General features: G+C 46.8%; 1 protein-coding gene across 2 annotated transcripts in view; it reads left to right on the top strand.

Moving 5' to 3' along the window:
* The window catches only part of RELN (reelin), a 2,335,047-nt gene that overhangs the window by 1,261,391 nt on the left and 1,049,531 nt on the right, over positions 1 to 24,125 (top strand). For both annotated transcript variants that reach the window (XM_069628072.1, XM_069628071.1), the window contains exon 12: positions 16,466 to 16,617. In XM_069628072.1, the coding sequence (XP_069484173.1) occupies positions 16,466 to 16,617 (152 nt within the window). The remainder of the gene's footprint in view (positions 1 to 16,465; positions 16,618 to 24,125) is intronic.

The following is a 24,125-nucleotide window of genomic DNA, read 5'->3' as shown; positions in this document are numbered from 1 at the left end:
TCAGTGAGGTGAAGCTAAGCATCTATAAGCACAGTGAAGCTCAGTGAGACTCTCCTGAATAGAAGACATTCCATAGAACAGGTTATTTGAACCACATTCATTCTCAGTAGCGGGGCTCCCACACTCTTACATTTCTCTGGAACGGGAACAGCTCTCTAACTCCCTTCCAAGGTATGGACAATACTTTAAATGCACGCCTTAATTGCTGGTCATAAAGTATTTGCTGCCATACGCAAAATGCCAAAGAACAATTTACGGGAGGTGGGTGCAGGCTGCACCCTAGACTCAGGCCAGAGCATCCTTCTTCCCCTATCACCCTTCTCCCTTTCTTTGATTTTCTTTCATTCTTACACTCCTACTTACCAATCCCTTTCCTTTGCACCCATTAAACCATTGTTCCATCAACTCATCCTTCCTTTCATCCAGTATCCATCCACGCATTCCAACTCCCTTCTATCCAGCCCCTCCTGCTTCCCATTGACTTTCCCTTGCATCCATTGATCCACCCTTCCTTTCATCGGGCTTCTCCTCGCATACCAACTCCCTTCCATCCAGCCCCTCCTGCTTCCCATTGACTTTCCCTTGCATCCATTGATCCATCCATCCATCCTTCCTTTCATCCAGTATCCATCCACCGATTCCAACTCCCTTCCATCCATCCCATCCTACTTCCCATTGACTTTCCCTTGCATCCATTGATCCACCCTTCCTTTCATCGGGCATCTCCTCGCATACCAACTCCGTTCCATCTATCCAGCCCTACTTCCCATTGTCTTTGCCTTGCACCCATCCATTCTTCCTTTTATCCAACATGCATCCATCCATTCCATCTCCCTTTTATCCACACATCCACCTGACATTCACATCGCCTTTTCCTTCCATCCATCCATCCACCAACCCATTGATCAGTTAATCGATCTATCCATCCGTCTGCCCATTCATACCATCGGAACCGTCTCCCATCCACCCACCCCTCCTTCTCATATGCTTTAATTTGTGCCTATCCATCTATCTGTCTGTCCGCTACTTTCCATCCATCCGTCTGTTCCATCTATTCAAATCTTCGTTCAGGTTCATCCACTCAACATCTACCCTCCCTTCAACCATTCTTCCTTTATCTGCTCATTTCACTTTAAACATGCATGCATTGTCTCTTTATCCACCTGTGCATTCCCTCTTCAGCAGTCCATACAATCTTAGTTATCAATCTCTCCATCTATTCTGCCTTTATCAACACACCCATCCATTCTCATCACCCAATTGTCCATTCTACATCCAACCATCATTGATCTATTCAATTTCCTCCTTTCCTTCCTTCTTTTGCATTCCCCTTCCTACCAGCACTCATTCTCTCTTTCCCTATTTATCTTTCAATTTCCTTTTCTTTTTCTTTCTTCCTCATTTTCCTTTCACATTTTTGATTTTGCCTTCTTACTCCTCGTTCATGATCTCACTTAATATTCCCTCAATGTCTTGCTTTATCTCACTTTTCCTCCAGCACAGCTTCAGCGGGCCACTTATGTATGACCTTCTAACTGGAGGCATGAAATGAAGCGGTTAAATGGTTAATGGGACCACGGCAATACTCAAAAATGATTGAAAGGAAAGCTTCTACATTTTGGAGATGCTTTCCTTGGCTTATGTTTGAGTTGGGGATTTGGCCCCCCTGAGTTTTGAGGTCCCAGGCATTATCTGCATTGGCCTAGACAAAGGGCAGGCCCCTCGTACCCATCTTTATATCTGCAACTTCCTTATATTTAGGCCAGATTGCCAAGAAGTGAGGTATCATTTGTTAACTCTGCCTTCTACACCCTTATTCCGTGTAAAGGCTAGGGCTTGAGGAGTAATTTCCCTGCTCTACTAGCAATGTGCCCTACCTCCTCAAGTTAGGGCACATGCCAGGCAGACACACCTGTCAACCCGGCTCTTTGTTCTTGCTATTTCCCAGCTAGAAGGCACGGCTTACATGCAATGGGTAAGAGCAACAGGTGGCGCTAGCGATGGACTTGGCAGGGCTGAAGCCTCACCAGACCTGAGAAGGCTGCACACTGTACGGTTGCTGGCTGGTGCTGCCGCTCTGTGTTTGCTTAAAGTAAAACAAAAGAGGTGCTGGCTGGAAGGCTATGAATTAATCTGAACCTCTGGCATTGCTCTGGGCAACCCTCCAGACCATTGTCCTTCACCTGCCAAGCCATTACAGAAAGGGGAAACACCAAATGCAAATCAGGCTTGGTCCCACCCCAAAAGGGGTAGTTTAGCCCAACATGCTTGGTCACATCCCTTCTACAAAAGACCACAAGCAACCCCAGACATTTTCTGGCCTCATTCGGCACCACCAGTGAGGAGTAGCTTAGGTACCTAGGACCAGCAGGCACAGGACCCACGTCTGGACATACCCGTCCCACTCATGGTGACTAAAGCAAAACAATAGAGTTGATGGCTGGAAGGCCGAATTAATCTGAACCTCTGGCATTTCTCTGAGCAACCCTCCAGACCATCGTTCTTCTCCTGGCAAGCCATTACAGAAGGGGAAAGACCAGATGCAAACCAGCCCTGGTCCCACCCCATAAGGGGTAGTCCAGCCTGAAGTGCTAGGTCACATCCCTTCTGCAGGAGACCACAAGCATCCCCAGACATGTTTCGGCCTCATTTTGTTTTGCTGTGTTTATGTTTAGGCAGAGAATGTAAATAGGTGTTTCCTCCGGCCAGAGCAAGGCGAGGGGCAAACTCTTTATTAGAAATGTATGTTTTTTGCAGACACAGCGATGTTGGCGGGGGGAGGGGGGCAATTGAGAGCTCAATGTGAAATTCTCACGGTTTGCTCATGCGCGAATGAGAGTAACCCTCGCTGCAGGTTCCTGTGCTCTTCTTGCTATTCACCTTCTCATAGCAATGCCTGACCGCTGGTGCATTTGCACACTTACTGCATGTTTATTCCTTGCGGGAATGCACAATGACCACAAGGTGCAGACGATAAAACAATGATTTTGAACAGGTGATATAACTACAGGCATTTAACCCAAAAGAGGGATTAACAGAATCTCAAACTGGCATATGTCCAATGTAAAATGCTCAGCGAGTTCTTGTAGAACCAGGTTTATAGGCAGAAAATAAAAGTGCAGCTACCGGGCAAGAATACAGAATGCTGTAAGCTTGTAGCCAGACACCCTTAGCTAGCTCCACGTGAACGCTCACTTTCTGCATATCTATGAGCCAGGCAGTGCAGCCGTTTCGGTGGATTCTTCCTTAGGTTAGTTTCCCTTACTTCACACTTTTGGGATATATGGAGCCGACATTGTGGAGGTCCCGAGAGGATTTGCATATTCATTGACCCCCACCATACCTTTGGGGGGTACATCACCCTTTCCTGTGATGTCAGTGCTCAATTAAAGGTTGCACTTTAAGACTGAACCACCAATGGGGAACATCTAGAAGTTTGCAACCCAGCAGTGAATACTAGTTAACCCCCCGCAGACTTTGAATGTTGGTGCAACAACACATGCAGTGCGGAAATGTGAAGTCTGAAACCTGGAATATTGGGAATTGTGTAACCAGAACACCTGGGCTCACAGCCGGAGCTCCGCACTTAATTGCAGTGTTTCCTCCACAGATAACAAACATTGATAATGTATATCTATAGTGCACACCAAAGGCTGGACTGACTCCTAACTTGCTTATTGCCCATTACTTGAGAGCTACTGATCCCTCCCAACAAAATAGTGGCGTGCGTTATATTACTTCAGTTATTGAAGTGTGTGTGTGGGGGGGGGGGGGATTGCCTAGGGTGGTGCCCTGCACTGTGTTCGAAGCCTTAGGGGCTGACAGCATGATTTACTTTAAAACCCCAACTCGGGGGTTTCAGGCACGTGTTCCCCACCCACTATCCTTTTGAGAATCGGGAAGGGGCGGTGGGGGGGTCCTTGCCTAGACCTGAGGACTGGGGAAAGCTCCTCACGGCTTAACCCTGTTACCCACTCTGCTTGCGACTCCCACCCCCCGCCCAGACAAAGAGAGCAGTAGTCAACCCAAGTGTAGTCCTTTGAGCAGACTCAGAAGGGTGTCATGTTTTGTCAGGCCATTCAGAATACAATCTTGTAACCTGCAGCTTGCACACTGGTGCATCAACCAGCTAAGCTATGTCACACGTTATTTTCCATTGGTCTATTGTATGGGTTTACTTACGTTAAATATAGGAGGAACAAAAAAGGCCTTGCTAGATCAGCAATGCACTTCTGCAGGGAAAAGTAGAGTGAAATCAAACCATGATGGATGGGTTCATCACAATCTCCATCATTGCTCCGGGCAGCCTTCCATCTCATCATTTTCTATTATGTCTCTGGGATTACAGAAGGACACCAGCCATATGCAAATCAGTCTTGGTCCTGCACCACAAGGAGCAGTCCACGTGTACATCACCTTCCCTCTGCTTAACAACACAAGCAGCACCAGCCACATTTCGAGCTTGTGGGCTAGCCGGTTCGGACAAACTGCTCTCATTGGTGCCAGGAGCAAGACTGATTGCACGCAGTGATATGTTAGGCTGCCCACAGCAGGTCCTCCATTCCTTGCTGTTTGGCTGCAGATTGCGAGGAAGTGTATGCTAAAACATGGCTGCCTTGCTTAGCCCAGGGAATCCAGCGGCAACTCACTGAATTAAGTCCAATAATCTCAAGGGTCTCTGGGGTTGCTTTGGTTTCTGTGCAGCCTGGACAGGGCCCAGCAATCCTTTCTGAACTGCTCCCATTGTTGGCAGGACCAAGATTGGTTCTCAAATGGCCCGTGCCCTTCTGTAATGGCGCAGGCAGTCCACAATGATTATGGCATGCTAATTTGTCCAGAGCAATGCCAGTGGTAATGATTAATGTAAACCCTTCCATTTGTCACTCTTAAGTTTTGGTGGCAAGCAAAGTGCCATTAGGAAAATTAGGCCTAAACAGTGCAGAGGGACTGGACTTTGTTGTCACTCCCAATGATGTCACTTCCCAGTACATCACCTCGGATAATGGTTGCGCTGTAACATTTTCCACCCCCAACCCGTGGTAAATGTAAAAGTTGACTTCCCTGTTTGGGGAAGTAGAACCCGCTCTACCGCTCATCCGAACAACTTCGGCAGGAAATTACCATAGCTGTAATGTAATGACAAGAGAAGCATATTTTGTTTGAACATATGTCCTTTTATTTAAATTGTCAGCTTCCTTGGCTGTTTTCTTTCATTTGTAGTGACCGGTTTCTGAAGACCACGAGCTCGAGACTAAGCTGTTGCAACTAATTGCACTGTGAAACAGGTGAACATTCGGAGTATTTATTGCAGAGGTTCCGCACTTTGGCTGTCCATGAAAACCATGGTTTTTAGGCACTTTCTGTACCAATTAAGCGGTCAAATGCAGCATCTGGGCTCTACTTCGCATCTGGGCTATACTTTTCCTAAATGTTCCCCAGAGACCAAGCTGGAAGGATGGGTTTATGTTGGGGGAGTTTCTTCCTTGCTCAATGCAAGACCCACCGACCGGCATGGCCCGCAGAAGGGGTCCTGTTTGATTCCCAAGGTAAAGGCTTACCACTACAGGCCCCTTTGGTCATATAGGGGCATGGCATCAGCAGATACATAACGAGGTTTTTTTCAGGGCAGAGCTGCTAAATTGCTGGAAATGCTTTTAAAGAAAGGCGCAATTGGTGGTGGACATGTAGGCACTCGGAGGGCCTTGGCTTTAGGGTGATCACTCACAACCGCACTTGTAACCCACTTCTTTAAACTGTCCTTAACTCTTCCGAATATTCAGACAATCTTAATCCCTGGGCAAAACTGAATGTGGCGTTAAGGCCAAATTAACGGCCCGACCAAAGCAAGGGCCATTAACGAGGGCTACGGGACGTTACTCCCCGTTCCAGCCCATGCCAAAGCGATAACCCAAGGTGCGGAGCCCCTCTTCCCTTTCCATAGTGGCTGGAGAATCTGGGAAGCAAACAGGTAAGTGGGGTTGGGGAGGGGGGAAAACATAAAGGGGACGAAGGGTGGGGGTAAGATGACGGCCAGGGGAACCAGCCGTCAGGCGGCTTGGAGCGTGGGCTGAAATTGTAGGTTTCAGCCTGCGTTTCTAGCCACACGATTTGCTGGTTCCCTGTGCCGGGTGCTAATATAGAATACTGATGGGATGGTTGTAGGGCATGAGATGGCTTCATGAATTGAAGAGAGGGGTAGGGGATGCCATGATGCAGTGAACCAATTAGGGGCAGTTTCTGAATTGGGGGAGCACAAACAAACAAAGTGTGCAGTGCTGGCCAAAAAGAAATTGCCTACTATTTCCACAATTCATAAAATTGTGGTCAGTAACACCATGCAAAGGTCATTAGCAGTGTAACATTAATTTATCATACTTGCAAAAAGCAAACACACAGCAACATCGAGACTGTTGTACTTGGGGCTGCATATGACATGGCACCAAAGAATTAGGGGAGGAAATAACATTGGTGGTTTGAGGAAGGTGGGTTTACTTTGCAAATCACTTAGCTCACAAACCCTCCCGCGATATTTCATTGCTATAAACAAACGAATGCACTGTGTCACACCAGGTGAGTTCTATAAAACGTTGGGCAAGAAAAGGTGGGGCTAATTGTGAGAATTAATAAAAATAGACTAGAATTTCCATAAGGGGAACTTTTCATTTTACGTCGACACTGGAGCACTCATATTTTTTTAAATACAAAGCATGCAGTAATGGATTCAAAGCTTATCATTCATACAGAAATCAGGTACTGTTGGCACAATTAATGACATTGTGGTCAGTAAGGTCACATGACGGTAAAGAGCCGTCTTACTGCAACATTCATTTATCACACCTGTAAAAACCACAACGCACTAACATAGAGGAATGAAAACGTGTCTCACTGTCCCATCAGCCAAAGAGGGCCTGTTTTACTTTTGGCGCTGTATATGACATGGCACCCCAAAATGCTGGGTTTCTGAACTACTCTTCTGGGAACTCATGTCACACATGTAAGTTGATAAAAACCTTAGATTGATACATTGGGGACCTGGTTTGCAAGGATTTGCATTGGGTAGGCGAGGAGATGCCTGTGAGCATCGGAGATTTGCCCCTGCTGCCCTATTACTGAATCCTCAACGTCTGTGACTGTAGCAAATCTGAGTTATTTAGGTAGTGTGGCAAGTCAGAAGGGGGAGACAGACCAGGACTTGTCATTTTCAACAATCGCTTTATTGACATAATAATAAAAATTCCTCACTATCCCTAGTCTATGGGTTTTCCGTGCCTAACAAAACTAGGGTGCTCTTCGTCAGTTGGTAAAGCCCAAAAGTAAAGTCTGCCCTCGGTCCACAAATAAGCTATGCTGACCCTACAACTAAGACAAAACAACGAAAAGTCCAAGAGAATGACTCCCTTCTCCAGGAGTGGCTTTCTCAGCCTTCATATAGAATCTTCAAATAGTTCTTAGCCATCTCTTGCATTAATGCATTCAGTTCACAGAGGGGACTTTTCCAACTCCCTGGCCTCCTCATCTTCCAAGATCCTCTTTTTCTTTGTTCCTTGTCTTTCAGTTTCCTTCACATCGCCTTTCTCCAATGTCTTTGAAAGTCTCTCTTTCTCTAATATCAAACTTATCTGGGAAACAGAACCAATTTCCTTATTGTTACAGTTCTCAGTCTTCTTCTGGTTATTTGGCCTCTCACAGGAACGAGTAGCATGATACTGTAAGGATTCTCAATCTCTTGTTTACTTGTTCTCTCACTGGGATGAGTACGATGACCCAAGTAATAATTCTCACTCTCTTGGTCGCTTGCGGTGTTACTGGGATAAGTAGGATGAGCCCAGTAATAATTCTTACTCTCTTGGTCACTTAAGGAAGGATAGCTCAGGGGCAACGTTTTGTTTTGGAAGCAAGACAATGCGGCACAACACAGGTTCGAATCCCAATCCTGCGCTTAGAAACCACTTGCTGGTATTGAGCGCGTTATAAATGGACAATAAATAAATAAAAATTTAAAAAATGCAGTATTACTGGGACGAGTAGGATGAGACCAGTAATGTTTCCCACTCTCTTGGTCACTTGCAGTATTACTGGCGCAAGTATTTAAATTGTTATATAAAGCTTGTTTACAGATGCAAATATAATTGTGCCACTAATAACTTTTATCGCTCTCACTGGGACGAGGTTGAGTCTCCCAATTGTTATATTTGCTCCTTGTTCAAGTATAACTGTGCCAAGCCTTTATGTGCATCACTCCCTGGGTCTCCCGCTCTTCTAGTTACCTTCCTTATAATGGAGCTGCGTCACTGGGTCAGCACCTTCCTCCTTCTGTGAACACATTCTTGTCAGGACGGCTATGGCTCTCAGTTGTCTTTTTTCCCCACAAGTGCCTGTCTAGCTCAGTATGTGACATTCGCTCCTGTCCGAGTTTCCTCTCTCTCCCCAGCTCGGCCACTACTTCCTTCTCGGATGTCCTCCTGAGGCTCGACTCGGCTTCACAAGCGGTATCTGCTCCATTTGGGGTTTCCTCTCTCTCCCCAGCCCCACCACCGCTTCTTCTTTGGGCAACCCTTTGGGGACTGAGCTCAAGTTCACAGACACTCCCTAGCGTGTCTGTCGCACAGAGCATCTCAAAGTCTGTTACCCACTGCACTTCCCCAGCTTGGGAAACGGCGTCTTCCTGTGTTCTCCAGTGCCACTCCACCAGCTGGTTTGAAACTCCTGGGTCACCCTCTCTCTAGCTCTCCCTTCTCCCACTTTTATGACGCTGCTCTGGGTTTTACCCCAGCATCTCTTGGAGGTCCTTCATTTGTCTCTTGGTCATATTCATTATCACTCCCTTCTGTTTCTTCTTCCCAGTACCGCCTAGGGCCTTGTCTTCACATAGAGTATCACAGTAGCAGATGTATAAAGACTCTTCCTGTTTTCACCAACCTGGGCTGTTATTGTTGGATTGTCTTCTGAGTCGGGAAGGGAATTTATCATCGTAACGAGAGTCCTTGTCCCCATGGGAGGAGCCTCTCCCAGTGAGGTCCTGCTTGCCTCTACCCCAGGTGGGGTATTGCATAGCGGGCTCACCTACCTAGCCTCACAAGGACAGTCCCCCCGCCTCCCGGGGAGAAGTGACGGAATCCCGTAATTTGTCACAGTAGTTTAGCCCTTTTTCTTTTTTAAAACTTGAGCACTGTTTGCCCACTATCACACAAGTTCACATTATTGTGTGATGGATGAGCAACTGGGCTGGGAAGATAGATCATGGGCAACGTGTTTGGAAGCAAGACAACACAGAGCAACACAGGTGCGAATACTGGTCGCGCACTTAGAAACTGGTCTCCCATACGATGATGTCCCACTGCTCTTTGGGCATGTGCTTGGTCCCCCTCCCCCACAACAATTTGGGGGTTAACGATATAGTAATTAACTGCGCCACCCCACTCATGGATCTTTGGGGTGGGGGAGGTGGACGCCATCACTGACTGCACGCTTGGAAGACCAGGGGTTGGTGTATTTTCAGTCAGCATGTGTGCTGATGATCACAGCCTGCATGGACCCCGCCATGGAAGGGGTGGGACATTGGACACGTTTCCACAGATGTACGTTATGAAGTGGGACCCTGACTTTAGGTAAGACGCATATGTTTGCTTTATATCGCATACTCTGCGAAACGCAATTGCTTCTAAGCACATACCTTAATTTGGTGGTGCTAAACTCCTTATATATCAGGGAACAGTGCTACATTCACTGTTACAGAGGGGGGCATCAACGTAGGCATGCCCATTATAATTGTTTATGCTGTCTCTCCAACCTGTGTTTCAGGAAAGTTTTTTTAACATTATTTTTTATTAATTATGCTAAAGGGATCACATGAGAGATCATATCGACAAGAAATATCAATTACATCATTCCCAACAAAACTCAAAACATAGCATTACAGTAGTCTGTCTAACATGTTGGGAAGCTAAACAATGCTCTACATTAATTGGATCCCTTGTAGAGCTAATATAAAAATGCCCTGCAATGGATCCAGTTATACTTATAAAGACAACAGTTTTATCTCACACAACATGAAGAACCCTAGGTGTTATCTGTGGCCATTGAAATAGTCTGGTACACCTATCATAAAAAGGAGATGTGTGTAGGTTTCATTTCAAGTACTAGTTAGATGCTTGAGAACGCCGGCATGCCAGGCCTCACACGTTCTTAAAGATCCCACTAGACCTGCATGGTGAGTTATACTCGGCCTAAGAGAAATGCACTTGCCCCTTGGTGATGGCTGGCAGAGCTATGTCTGTGGTTATGTTTGACTATAAAATCTTCCAGCCATTACTCTTTGCTTTTGCTAAAAGTATTTCTCTGTCATTATATTTATAACACCTTACCTGATAGTAGGTTAAGCATGCAAAGACTGTTTTCATTGAAGAACTCTAGCCTCATTTTCTACTTCTGTTTTGCTTTTAAAAAGCGACTTCGAGTGGATTGTGTCCTCCAACGTATTCCTCAGCTTAGATGTATTCCATCCAGCTTTGCTGCTCTTTGGAAATTTTTTCGGCAGAGGGCGCCGATGTTGTCGAGTCGATAGTCCCTCGAGGGCCTCCGTCGAGTGCGACGTCATCGGGTGTATAAGTAGCATGCGCGGCGCCCGTTGGCCTCAGTTCCGTTTTTCCGCAGTACGTTGCTTCGGACATTCGGCGCGCCTCGAGTTCTGTCAGGAAATATAATATTACGAGAAGTAATTATGTCCTCGTCATCGACGCCGACCCCAAGATCGGGTTTTAAGAAATGCAAGTCGTGAGGCTCAAAAATGTCGATCACGGACTCGCACCGCGAGTGTTTGTGGTGTCTCGGGGAAGGCCACGACATGGAGGCCTGTCGAAGTGTCAGGCGATGACGGGAAAGGCCTTGCGAGAAAGGAGAGGAAAGCTAAATGTAGGTCGGAAGGATCGGAAAGCCTCTAGCGTCGAGTCGAGACCCCATGGGGAAAAATCTCCTCGGTGCGAAAGGCATAGATCTAGATCTCGAAGCGATTCTCATCGCTCGTCGTCGTTGTCGAAAAAGTCAAAGAAACGATGCCATAGATCTCCCTCCACCTCGTCGTCAGACGAGTCTCCGAAAATAAAATGCCCCACAAAACATTCGTCTTCCGAAGAGTGGGAAGCATTTAGGGAGGTGTTTGAGGAAGCGAAGCCTCGGTCAGCGCCTTCTTCGGAAGCCAGCCGGGAGCGTCATCGCTCCGAAACTCGCGCGCCCTCGAGCCCGGGTGATCGTAAAAGGAAGGATAGGGACCTTCCAGGACGCCAATCGGAAAACGCTCGAGTCGACCGCTCGAGGTCACTGACGCCATCCGAGACCTTTCACACCTCGAAGGAGAAACTGTCGAAGGCCGCCTCGACGCCCTCGAAGCAGACTCTCCTGAGAATGACTTCGGCAGACCAGATCCAGGAGAGCATGCCAGTCCATCTTACCGTCAGTTAATGACCAAGGTGGTAGATTACTTGGGATGGGCTAGACCACCAGCCCAATTCGTCCAGGACGATTTAACAGACATATTGGACCATGGTCCCACTGAAGACCCAGTACTACCTTTTCATGTAGCCTTACAAAACAGGGTGGCCAAGAATTGGGAAACTCCGGATTCTATTCCTCCGGTAAATAAATCCCTCGCATCAAAATAACGCACAGCCAGTGGCGACCCCAGCTATCTGTCAAAACATCCAACTTCCGAGAGTCTGGTCATACAGGCAGCCACAGCTTCCAACAAACTTGCGTACACGTCTATCCCTCCAGACAGGGACAATAAGCGTGTGGATGGTTGGGCACGGAAGGTATTTTCAGCCGGGAGCATGGCATTAAAATCTGCCAACTCCACATGTGCCTTGGCAAAATTTTCGTACACTCTATGGGAGTGCATTGCAATGGCGGCGGAGCACATACCAGAAGGGGAAGAAAGGGAAGGTTTCCTAGCCATCGTTAGAGATGGAAAGGAGGCCATGCAGGAATCCCTGCAATCTGGATTGGACACCGCGGATAGTGTAAGCAGGTCCATGGGCACTAGCACGGTAATGCGCAGGTTTGCGTGGTTACGGAAGTCGGGTTTTGCATCAAACGTACAGAACCGCCTCTTGAACATGCCTTTTGACGGGTCTCACCTTTTTGACAACAAGGCTGACGAGAGCCTTGAGAGGTTGCAGACCTCAAAAGCAGCGGTGAAATCCTTAGGAGCTGCTATTAGGCAACCTCAGCCTTTTCGTGCGCAAGGACAATCATGGAGGGGACAATCCTATCGTTATTACACCTCATACGGGAAGACGAGAGGAATGGCCAGTCAAAGGGGCCAAAGAAAGGCCACTCGTGGTGGACGAGGAAAACGTGCTAAGCCAGCTCCAGCTGCAGCCTCTTTGCCATCAGCAGCTGCAACATCCGCCACAAAACCACTTTGAGGACTTGCACCACAAAACACCTGTAGGAGGCAGGCTGTTGCAGCATCTGCAAGAATGGCGAGCCATTACTTCAGATGTTTGGGCTCTAGAAATAATAGCCCAAGGCTAATGCCTTCCTTTTCTAAAGCAACCTCAAAGCAATCCACCAGGGAGACACCTGTTGAAACTTTCAAACCCGCTCCTACTGCAGGAAGTTCTAACCCTGCTGGAGAAAGGTGCTATAGAACCAGTACCTGCAGCGGAGAGGAACAAGGGTTGGTACTCCCCGTATTTTTTTATCCCCAAAAAGGACGGAGGACTGAGACCCATCTTGGACTTAAAAAACTTGAACAAGTTCCTCAGGAAGGACAGGTTCAAGATGGTTACCCTTTCTCAGATCCTTCAGGCCCTTCAACTCCAGGACTGGTTGGTGTCATTGGACCTCCAGGATGCTTATTTTCATGTGCCGATTCATCTCAAACACAGAAAATACCTGAGGTTCGTAGTTGGCGACTCACACTATCAGTTTCGGGCCTGCCATTCGGGTTGACCTCCGCCCCGAGGGTCTTCACCAAGTTAATGGTAGTGGTGGCAGCGCACCTCAGGAGAGGGGGGATTCATGTCTACCCCTACCTGGACGATTGGTTGATCAGAGCGCGCTCTGCCGAGCAAGCACTGGAACATCTGAAAGTCACCTGTCACTTCCTCCACAAACTGGGCTTCTCCCTCAATTTCAAGAAGTCACAGATGACACCTTCCCAACAGCTTCAGTACATAGGAGCTGTATTAGACACGTCCTTGGGAAAGAGCTCGCCTCCCAAGTCGAGGGCATTCTTCAGATGGTTTCCAAATTCCAAAATGCCCAAAATCTCCAGGCTTACGACTTTTGAAGGTTGCTCGGCCTCATGGCATCCTGCATTTTTCTGGTGCCAGAGGCACGCTTGAGGATGAGATCCTTTCAATGGGCCCAAAGTCTCAGTGGTCCCAGTTCTCGGGTCAAATGACAGATCTTCTTCAGATTCCGAACAAGGTCAGACAATATCTTTTATGGTGGACCTGTACAGAGAACATTCTAAAAGGAGAACCCTTTTGGCAACCATGGCCAGAGATCACAGTAGTGACGGACGCCTCACTCCTGGGGTGGGGAGCTCATGCCAACAATTTGACAATCAGCGGTCGTTGGTCTCCATCGGTGTCCAAACTACATATCAACCTTTTAGAGCTGAGGGCAATCAGACTAGCGCAAAAGGCCTTCCTGCCATCTGTCAGGGGAAAGAATGTCCTGATAATGACGGACAACACAGTGGCCATGCACTACCTAAACAAAAGAGGAGGCATGGGGTCACTACCCCTGTGCAGAGAGGCAATGCAGCTCTGGTATTGGGCGATTCAGGAGGGAATCTCTTTAACAGCAATTCATCTAGCCGGGGAAGAGAATATGACGGCAGATGCTCTGAGCAGGCAGAGCACGGTATCCCACGAATGGGAACTGGCTCAGGGAGTCATTCAAGAGATCTTCGCTCTTTGGGGAACCCCTCAAGTGGACCTGTTTGCAACCGGAATCAACCGAAAATGCGAAAGATATTGCTCAAGGGAATTTCCCCCGAGAGGAGCCCTTGGGGACGCGTTCGTGGTGGAGTGGAATGTCCCACTATTGTAGCGTTCCCTCCGATTCCCGTCATTCCTCAGATCATCAGGAGGCTGAGAAGGTTTCGGAGCCGCATGATCCTAATTGCCCCGGATTGGGCCAGGAGAACGTGGTACCCGGACCTTCTAGACATGTCCATCTGTCCTCCAGTACGTCGTCCTCAGAGAGAGAACCTTCTCTCTCAAATGGAAGGTCAGGTTCTCCACTCAGAGGTCAAAACGCTCAACCTTCATGCTTGGTATCTGAAAGGCTGAGATACAGAGATTGGAACCTTCCAGATGACGTTATGGAGGCATTGCTTTCGGCAAGAAGGCCAGCAACAAAGTCTCTATACAGTTGCCGTTGGAAAAAGTTTTGCAACTGGTGCAGAGAAAAGAAAGTCGATCCTTTTCTGTGTTCTATTCCGAAAGTATTATCTTTCCTTCTGACCCTAGCACATAGAGGTCTGAATATCGGAACAATAAAAAGGTTACCTTGCGGCGCTTTCCATCTTCATCGGAAGAATGCTCCTACTTCAAAATTCCTTTGATAACACAATTCATAAAAGGTCTCACTAATGTGTTTCCTCCTCACCCTGTTCAAGTACCGATTTGGGATCTAAATTTTGTATTAAAATTCTTAATGTGTGCCTCTTTTGAGCCTATGCACACGTGTCCATGAAGATTATTAACATGGAAAACAGCCTTTTTAGTTAGTCTAACATCAGCAAGAAGAGTGAGCGAATTGCAGGCACTATCTTCTGGGCCACCCTATACTGTGTTTCATCAGGACAGAGTTGTGTTGAGGGTTAAACCATCATTTTTACCGAAGGTAATATCTGATTTTCATTTAAATCAGAAAATGGTTTTACCCTCATTCTATCCTCCACCTCATCCTTTTAAGGAGGAAGAAAGACTACACAGGCTGGACCCTAAAAGAGCTTTAAGCTTTTACATCTCTAGGCTTTCTAGACTTAGAGTGGACAACCAGTTGTTCATAGGCTACACTGGAAGAAAACTGGGTCAATCGGTAACAAAACAAACAATTTCACGCTGGATCGTGCTTTGCATTTCAGAATGCTACAGACTAGCACAAAAAGACCCACCAGAAGGGGTAAGAGCTCATTCCACCAGAGGCATCGCCTCTTCCACGGCCCTTCAAAGAGGTGTCCCTATAAGGTCCATTTGCGAAGCAGCAACTTGGTCTTCGCTTCACACCTTCTCAAAATTCTATAACCTGGATGCTTCCTAGTCTAGGGAGTTAACTTTTGGAAAAGCAGTGCTTTATTCTGCCATCTAAAGGCATTTAAAAAAAATAATAAAAAAATCTGACCCCTCCTCCAGAGGAACTATGCAAAATACTGCTTTGGGAGCCTATCTAAAATGAGGAATACGTTGGAGGACACAATCCACTCGAAGAACAAGTTACTTCTTACCTGGTGACGTTCTTTCGATTGGATGTTCGCCCTCCCAACCCACCCCTCTGTAGATTTTTTCCGGGTTATTGCCATCTCAGATCTCGCAAGGCTAATACCTGTCTGCCGGCACAATCTACAAAAACAGTACAAGATCACAGATACAAAAGAGGGGAAAAACAGAACTGAGGCCAACGGGCGCCGCGCGTGCTACTTATACACCGGATGACGTCGCCCTCGACGGAGGCCCTCGAGGGACTATCGACTAGACGACATCGACGCACGGCGCCCTCTGCCGAAAAAATTTCCGAAGAGCAGCAAAGCTGGATGGAATACATCTAAGGTGAGGAATACGTTGGAGGAACATCCAATCGAAAGAACGTTACCAGGTAAGAAGTAACTTGTTCTTCTTGCTAGATGGAGAGCAACATAGAGTCTTAGAAGAACGAGGGTAGAGTAGATCCGTATAACTGGCTGCAGGGAAGGGAACAGGGTAGTATAGTGAGCTGATTACCAGTGGTGGATGGCTTGCTCTTTTAAGATGCTTTTTCAGTTCCGTTTGGCACCCTAAGAGTGAATGGTTGAGTCTGATCTGAAGCAGGAAGTTATTCCAGATCCTGGGAGAATAGTTAGAAAAGGCCTTCTGCATCCTGTTGTTTGTACTTCTTGGATTTGCGTCCCGCTATGCTGTGGCTTCTGGTGCTGCGTTTGCCTCCTTCATCTAGTTCTGATCAATGTGAGTGCTGAAAGAGACAGCTGCTGAGAGTCAACTTTGGTGATTTGGCGCTGGGAACCAGTCTTGGATTTGATCTTGTTGGCAATGATGATAATCAAAGTGTTGGTCCCCTCTGGTTAGAAGATTTCTGAATATGGCAGCTCCTTGCTCAAGGGCATAGAGTTCCATCTGTTGGTTCTTTTCCTCGTAATTGTACTCTAACCCAAGTTTTCCTAAAACCAAGATATGATCAATGGTTACTAAATGGCCTCCTCAATTGACACTTGTATTTTTTCTTTTTTACGTAGGTGGGAGATCATTGGCGGGGCCATTAGCAGTGAATGTGGGACCCTGGAGACTGGCTCGGCACTCGTTTTCCATAAGGATGGAGAGAGGAAACTTTGCACCCCTTACATGGACACCACGAGCTATGGAAACCTCAGGTTCTACTTCAGTATGGGTGCGTTACAGTGTTGTAGCATGCACAGCACGTGGTTTCGGGAAGCATGTTTGACCTCTTGTGTAAGCAAGAACCCAAGATTGCACTAGCCAAAACACCATCCTCTTTTTGCAATTTCAACTAGTGACAGGGAAGGACTCCTGGGCAAAAAAAATATTCGTTGATGTTGGGAATTACAATATTCATATGCGATTACAATATTTGTCCACTGTTTATTAACAAGCTTTTGTTTTTGTAAAGATATTAGCAACTATTCAATTTTAAAAGACATTACATGTTGATGCTCTGAAGATATTACATCACACGAAGTACAGACAGTAAATAATAGTGCCAGTGCACTGTTAACAACTGTTACTAACTGGTAATGGCGAACAACAGTTATTAGTTCCACAGTACATTAACCTGGTCAGACAGCAACTCTCGAGGAGGAGGCAAATGCAGAAGTGAAGATCTCCCGGGCAGCCCTGCCCCTCTCTCCCCGGAAATAGAAGACCAGTGAGAGAAACAACACGGTCCCCAGGGAAACCCTCCTGGGGGGAAAAAACCCTGTGTGTAGGCTGGCAGCAGGACTTCAGCAATCGGTCTTGAGGTAGATCCCAGTCCACTGGAGTATGGATGGCTTAATGGCAGTGGCGGATTCTCTAAGAATAAGAGACAGAACAGATACGTATGTTGTAAGGAGAAGATAGTTATTGGAAAAAGACAAAGTCGTAAACTAACACTTATTACTACTCCTATCGGAGGAGAGCTAAAGATCAGACACCGATCCTAACAGCTGCGGATGAGAACATCTATGTCCAGAATATCTAGAAGAAAAAGAGCCCTAAGGGGAGAGATAAGGTTACGATTCTTAGGAATGTGAATGAAGATACAATAGAGAAACTGCTGGCAGAATATGAAGACTCACTTTCCAGTAGAAGGCGGGAGAATTGCAATTAACTATGTAGTAAATGGACGTATAAGAAGCGTCTGGTAGAATGGGAGTCAAGTACAGACGCCGATTTGAGGTCTTGGTGGAGGAAGAATGCCGTTGAGAAGGTCTAGGTGAAACGAGAATTCAATGAGAAAGGTTTAGAAAGTAGAAAGTTCGCAAATTGGAGGATTCAACACAGAAACCTAGACGCGAACTTACGGAGCGCCAGCATAAGCAGTAGCGAGGCATCGGATTGCGGTCCTTCCATCCGTATATGGAATCACGTGACCAGCAGGTAACGTCTCATGTGGACGTGCATAGTCTGTACCGCTATCTCCTGCACCGCCAGGGAAGTCAGCGGCCATATTGTATGTATTCTTCCGGACTGTCGCACATAGCCTTCTACGCTGCCAAAGAGACCAGCGACGGAAAGGTGTAACATGCACATACCAACCTTGAGAAATATGTTATTATTCATTTGCATATATATTCCCATATATCATATTCTTCCAATCTGTTTTATCATCATTCATTATAAAGTTAAGAGTAGTATTATCAAAACATTTATTTTACATAAAATTAATCATCAACGGCACGTTTGTTAATGGCAGTCGACTATTTCAATGGATTGCATTCTCCTGCAGATTCCTCATCAGATAGATATCCGTGTCGGCAGCTTGGAATTTCTTCTGAAAGGGAGCGTAGTACGACTCAACTCAACCGTTGATCGCTCTTGAATCGGCTGTCATATATATGTCACTACGCCCCCTGTACCTTAGTTCCTTTTTTCCATATGCTCAGCACGTTGCTTTTCGGATCGACTCTCATGGGAGATTTCAAATTCGAACAAAAAAATGTGTCAATATGTCTGCTCTTGCCAAGATTCGATCACTGACCCACATGGCATATGCGTATGGTGCATCAGTAAAGATCATGATGTCAAGGATTGTGGCTCTTGTCAACAAATGAATCCCAAGTCGTCGAGGGAGCGATCAGCGAAGCTGGTACTCGGGTGACCTCTGCTGAAATACCCGGCTCCTTCAACCGGCAGGTCAGGATACCGAGGGGCCCACGCCCAAAAAAAAGAGGACAGACGTTACAAGAGGGCAAAAAAGCAGTCACATTCCCAAAGCCATTAGTCGTCGTCCTTGTCTTTCCATTAGAGAAAGCAATGCCATTGACACAGGTATAGCTCTGATTCATCAGAGGAATGCAGTAAGATCTGCCCTAACCTGGGTGTGTCAAAAGCAGAGTGGGAGGCTTTCAAGGAGCAAATTCTTCTAGTGTTTAAGATGTCCGCAGCCAGTACGACTCTGGTCTCGACGCTGCAGGCTCCCATGGCACCAGTTGTGCCCAGAGGTTCTGGCGCCAAGGTGGCCAAGTCGGGTTCGGCGCCCTTGTGCTCGACCACGACTACTGGGAAGCCGGACGTAGTGCTGAAGGGATCTGAGTTGCCCACGCATATAAGGCCTGATAGGAACAAAGCCATCAAAGTCGCTGTTGACAATCAGTCCTTTGTTCCCGATTCTTGCTCGACTTTTTTTTCGACACTGTGCGTTAGATTCGATGGCTAGGGGGACCAGATGCCTTTCGGCTTTGAGCCTATGGGCCAAGGAGATAGTCGAGATGCCTATTTTGGCGACCAAGCATATTTGGTTACCCTTGATGAAAGGCTCCATGACGCAAGTGGTTTGGACACATCTCCTGATCTGGATATGCAACAGGCCGCTTCATATGGACACCCTAATGCTCAATACCATAGGACAGTTGGGAGGGTGGTTGAGGCCTTGGGTCTGGGTGCCCCTACGAAGCCTCTGTTGACCTATGACCTCACAGACCTCCATGACAAGGGCCCAGTGACAGAGAGGGCACTTCCCTTTAATGCTGCCATTGCAGACCCCATTGCTACGCTTTGGCTGAGACCTTGCATCACTCTACTGTGGATTCAGAGCTTACAAAAAAATCTAGGCCGGCTAGGGAGGACCTACCTTATCTTTCTTCCCACCCAACTCCAGAGGGCTTAGTGGTGCAAGATGCCACTTTGAGTTGCCGACCAGCCATGTCTACCTCAAACTTGCCAAAGGATAGGGAATGTAAAAAACAGATGCCCCAGCCAAGAAAATGATCAACCTCAGGCAGTATGGCCCCGAAAGGCAGTTGATTGCATCATTTGCATTTGCAAAGTATTCCCCCGGGCTGTGGAGACTCATTGTTGAAGCAGCAGAGCACATCCCAGCTGTTGAGATGAGAGATGATTTTTGTGAATAATTGATAATGGCAAAGAGGTGGCTTGCCAAGTACTGCAGTTGGGCCTGGACACCGCAGATTTCCGGGCACTTGCGCCAGTGGAAGGGGATAACCTCTGACGCAAACCTCTGACGCCTGGGCATTGCAGCTCATCGAATGTGGATACTGTCTACCGTTTTTGCACAAACTACCAGACAGACCACCCCTCACCCCCTCCACAATAACCACCACAGGAGCTGCAGGAAGAACTGAGAGCCCTGCTATTGAAGGCTACTGTGGAAGAGGTGCCACCCAAGCAGCGAGGACTGGGCTGGTGTTGCCTTTATTTTCAGGTGTCCAAAAAAGGAGGACTCGTCTCATTTTGGACCTCAGGGCCTTGACCAAGATCCTGAGGAAAGACAAGTTCAAGGTGGTGACGATGAAAGAAATTCTCCAAGCTCTACAGCTTCAGGACTAGTTGGACGCTAATTTTCGTGTGTCTATCCCTCAGAAGCACAGGCATTTCCTGAGATTCATCATCGAGGACACTCAGTATGAATTACAGGTGCTCCCTTTTGGGCTAACCTCCGTACCCAGGGTCTTCACCAATCTGATGGCAGTGCTGGCGGCACACCTCAGGAGATTCAGTGTTCATGTATCCCCATATCTGGATCACTGGCTGATTTGAGGGAAATCACTGCAGCAGATATCGACTCAGCTCAAGGAATCCTGCTCACTGCTTCACAGGTTGGACTTCCCTCTAAATTTCCAGAAGTCCCACGCAATGCTGAAGCTCTAGTTCACCGGAGCAGTCCTGGACACATGGGTGGGAAGGCTTTTCCCTGAAGGAAGAGTCACCATATCAGGCAAATGGTTGAGCTCTTTCAGGGACACAACAGCCTACCAGTGGCTTCCTTGCACTGCCTCTTAGGTGTCATGGTTTCCTGCATTTTTCTTGTACCAGAGGCCAGACTACAAATGGGATCCCTGCAGTCGCTGTTCTGGGATCAGTGGTCCCAGTAATTCAATGACATGAAGGACATTCTCAGAGTGTCGAGGTCAGTGTCTGATGGCCTATCTTGATGGTCCAGCAGAGAAAACATGAGGACGGGGGAGCCCTTTTGGCCCTCTTGGGCCCAGCCCGAGGCGATCACGGATGCATCTCATAAGGCTCGGCACGCTCACTGCGGGGACCTGCAGGTGAGCAGCCTCTGGTCACCAATGTAATGCCATTGGCATATCAACAGGCTGGAGTTGAGGGAGACTAGGTTAGCCCTGGTGGCCTTTGCACCGTTCATCAAGGGGAAGCATGTCTTTGTTCTAACGGACAACACAGTGGTCATGCACTACCCCAACAAACAAGGGGGATTTTGTTCTCTGTGCCTGTGTAAGGAGGTGATGCAACTATGGTTCTGAGTGCTGGAGAATTGTGGTTATGATTCCCTGCACAATGCCCTGGTTGTGAGTTAGCCCATATGTGCAGTATGTTGCTGAGTGGTTTATGTGTATATGGTATGTATGGATGTATTGTGTGTGATGTCAAATGATTTCCCATTTAATTTGTATTGTCAATGTGTTGCTATTGCATGTACTATTGAATTGTGTTCTTTACATTAATTGTAAATACATGTTATCTTTTGATTCAATCCACATTTTGGACCAAATGTATTGTTCCAGATTCAACTTTCAACTTTTTCCTATCTTTGTTGCCAAAATCTGGAAGACAGGGACCCCTGCCTTTCTGTTTGTCTGGTTGCTGAAGAACCAGAGCTCTGCTTCATGTTTTCATCTAGCAGGAATGAAGAACGTGCTGGCGAACGCTCTGAGCAGTCAGAGCACAGTCTCACAGGAGGGGAAAGTGTGCCAAGAAGTTCTCAAGGACATCTTCGCTCAGTGGGGTACTCCGACAGTGGATCTGTTTGCCACAAAGTTCAACAGGAAGTGCAGACAGTTTTGCTTGAGATAATTCCCAGCGGAAGGTGCACTAGGGGACTAACTGTTCAACCTCCACTATGCCTTCTCTCCAATACCTGTGGGATCTCAGGAGGTTTTGAACCATGATCTTGATCACCCCGGATTGGGTGAGGAGAACATGGTACTCGGAACTCCTGGACTTAACCATCTGCCCACCTCTCCGGTTGCCTCAATGGCCAGACCTCCTATCCCAGTCAGAAGGTCGGGTATTTCACCCGACCCCAGAATCCCTTAACCTACATGCGTGGCTCTTAAGAGGATGAGGTATGATGACTGGGTCCTCTCAGAAGAGGTACTTGAGGTGCTACTGGCTGCATGCAGATCCTCTACAAGATCTCTGTACGCGTGCAAATGGAGAAGATTTGTGGCGTGGTGCAGGGAACGCAGGATAGACCCTATCGTTTGTCCCACCATTTCAGTGATGGAGTTCCTTTTGTCACTGGCCTCTTCAGGACTTCAAATGGGTACGGTCAAAGGCTACTTGGTGCTTTGCCTGTATTTAAGAGGTTCCCAGGTCAAGGATCCTACTTCACGATTCCAGTTATGACCCAATTCCTGGAAGGCTTTGTAAATAGGTTTCTGCCTACTCCATTTGTAGTTCCAGACTGGGACCTAAACTTAGTTTTGACATTTTTTAGGGCAGCCTCATTTGAGCCTATGTATTCATGGCCGATCAGACTACTTAGCATGTAAAACTGCTTTCTCGGTGGAAATCACGTCAGAAAGACGTGTGAGTGAGTTGCAAGCATTATCTTGTAATCCCCCTTTCTACGATTTACAAGGAAAAAGCCTAACTTTTAAGGTGAGTCTTAAAGTCCTACCTAAGTAGTCTGACTTCCATGCGTCCCAGAGCATTGACTTACCAGTCTTTTATCCACCTCCACTTCCATCTAAAGATGAGGCGAGGCTGCACAGGTGCTTTCTCTTTATCCAGAAAGGGTCTGGCTGTGTCAAAAATAGACAGTCTCTCGATGGATAACTCTCTGCATTGTAGAATGTCATCAGAGAGCAGGAAAAGACCTGCCACCACGCATCAGGGCACACTACACCAGGGAGATGGCAGCTTCATCTGCACTTTGAGTCTGGTAATTACAGGTGCGCACACCTATTTTCATGATAAACCCAATTGAGTATGTCAAGAGAACTTAAAAAATTCTGCATAAGTTCAGAGGTGCAGGGGAGAAAATGGGACTTTGGCACAAAAAGTCACCAATATTCAATCGCGAGAAAGAAAGTGTCCCACATTAGTGGACATTCGCGTCCCCTGCACACTTAATGTACTGACAATATAGTCAATCAAAACGTATTCGAGTTAAGAGTTCTTTTTTATAATTTTTATGGGAGTGGTGTATTCAAATTCATCAAGTCAACTTATAACATTTTTCATCACATTTCTTAGTTCACAAAATTCAGACAATGGTGAGAACAAAAAGAAAATGTATGAAATAAATCCATATGCATTTATAAGTGGAGCTCGACGTGTTTCGCGACGTGTAATCCCTTCAACAGGAGCAAATGATTCATGGAGTTTGTGTTTTTGAAACTTCAACTCATATCTACAAAATAACCCAAATATTCTAATGAGTATGTCAGTTATTAATAAAGATAGGTCATTCATTTAAGAAAAATGTCATACAATTCAATACAATTCAATAAATGCAATAAAGTAAATGAGAGTCACCTTGTTAGAAATCACACTATACTTATGTCACTTTTGGAAGAGTCCCCAATCATAGTAGTTGTCCGTTCTATAGAATAAGCATAAGTGGATAAAATTTGGGATTTAACTAGTATGAATAGTACAATGATAAGTTCAAAATGGAAACATACCTCTAATGGTACGCTTAGGGCTCGATCCTGAAGTGTAGAAAGCCGACATGAAACTGAAAAAGGACAACTTGCTTCCCAATAGGTATATACAACTGTTACACAGCCACTGCACACTGAACATTCTGTTAAAACAGAACAATCCAAGTGAGTGAACCAAACCAGAGCAGAGAAACCCACTTTTCATTACAACTAGAATCCTAAACCAGACCACCCAGGTAACCCAAGAACTCAACATTGGCTTGATAAAGACAATGGGGGTCATTACGACCCTGCCGTTAAGGGTTTAATGGCGCCGTAAAAGGTGTCGACGCTGTTAAACCCTTAACGCCCGATTACGAGGTCCCTTTGCGGGACCCGACCTTAACGGCTGGTCTAGACCAGCCGTTAAAATAGGGACCCGCAAAGGGACCTTGGTGCTAAGTACGGTAACGCAATTTGCGGTACCGTACTTAGCGCCTTCCCCAGTCCCATTGAGCCCTATGGGGCGAAAATGGGAATGGGGAAGGGCCATGGTTCAATGGGCAATTACCGCCCCGCCAACCTTGGAATGGGGTGGTAATTCCCC

The sequence above is a fragment of the Ambystoma mexicanum genome, chromosome 12, assembly GCF_040938575.1.
Source record: "Ambystoma mexicanum isolate Mex_15411 chromosome 12, UKY_AmexF1_1, whole genome shotgun sequence".
Lineage (NCBI taxonomy): Eukaryota > Metazoa > Chordata > Amphibia > Caudata > Ambystomatidae > Ambystoma > Ambystoma mexicanum.
The sequence above is the reverse complement of the archived record's forward strand: the minus strand, read 5'-3'. Positions and strand labels throughout refer to the sequence as shown.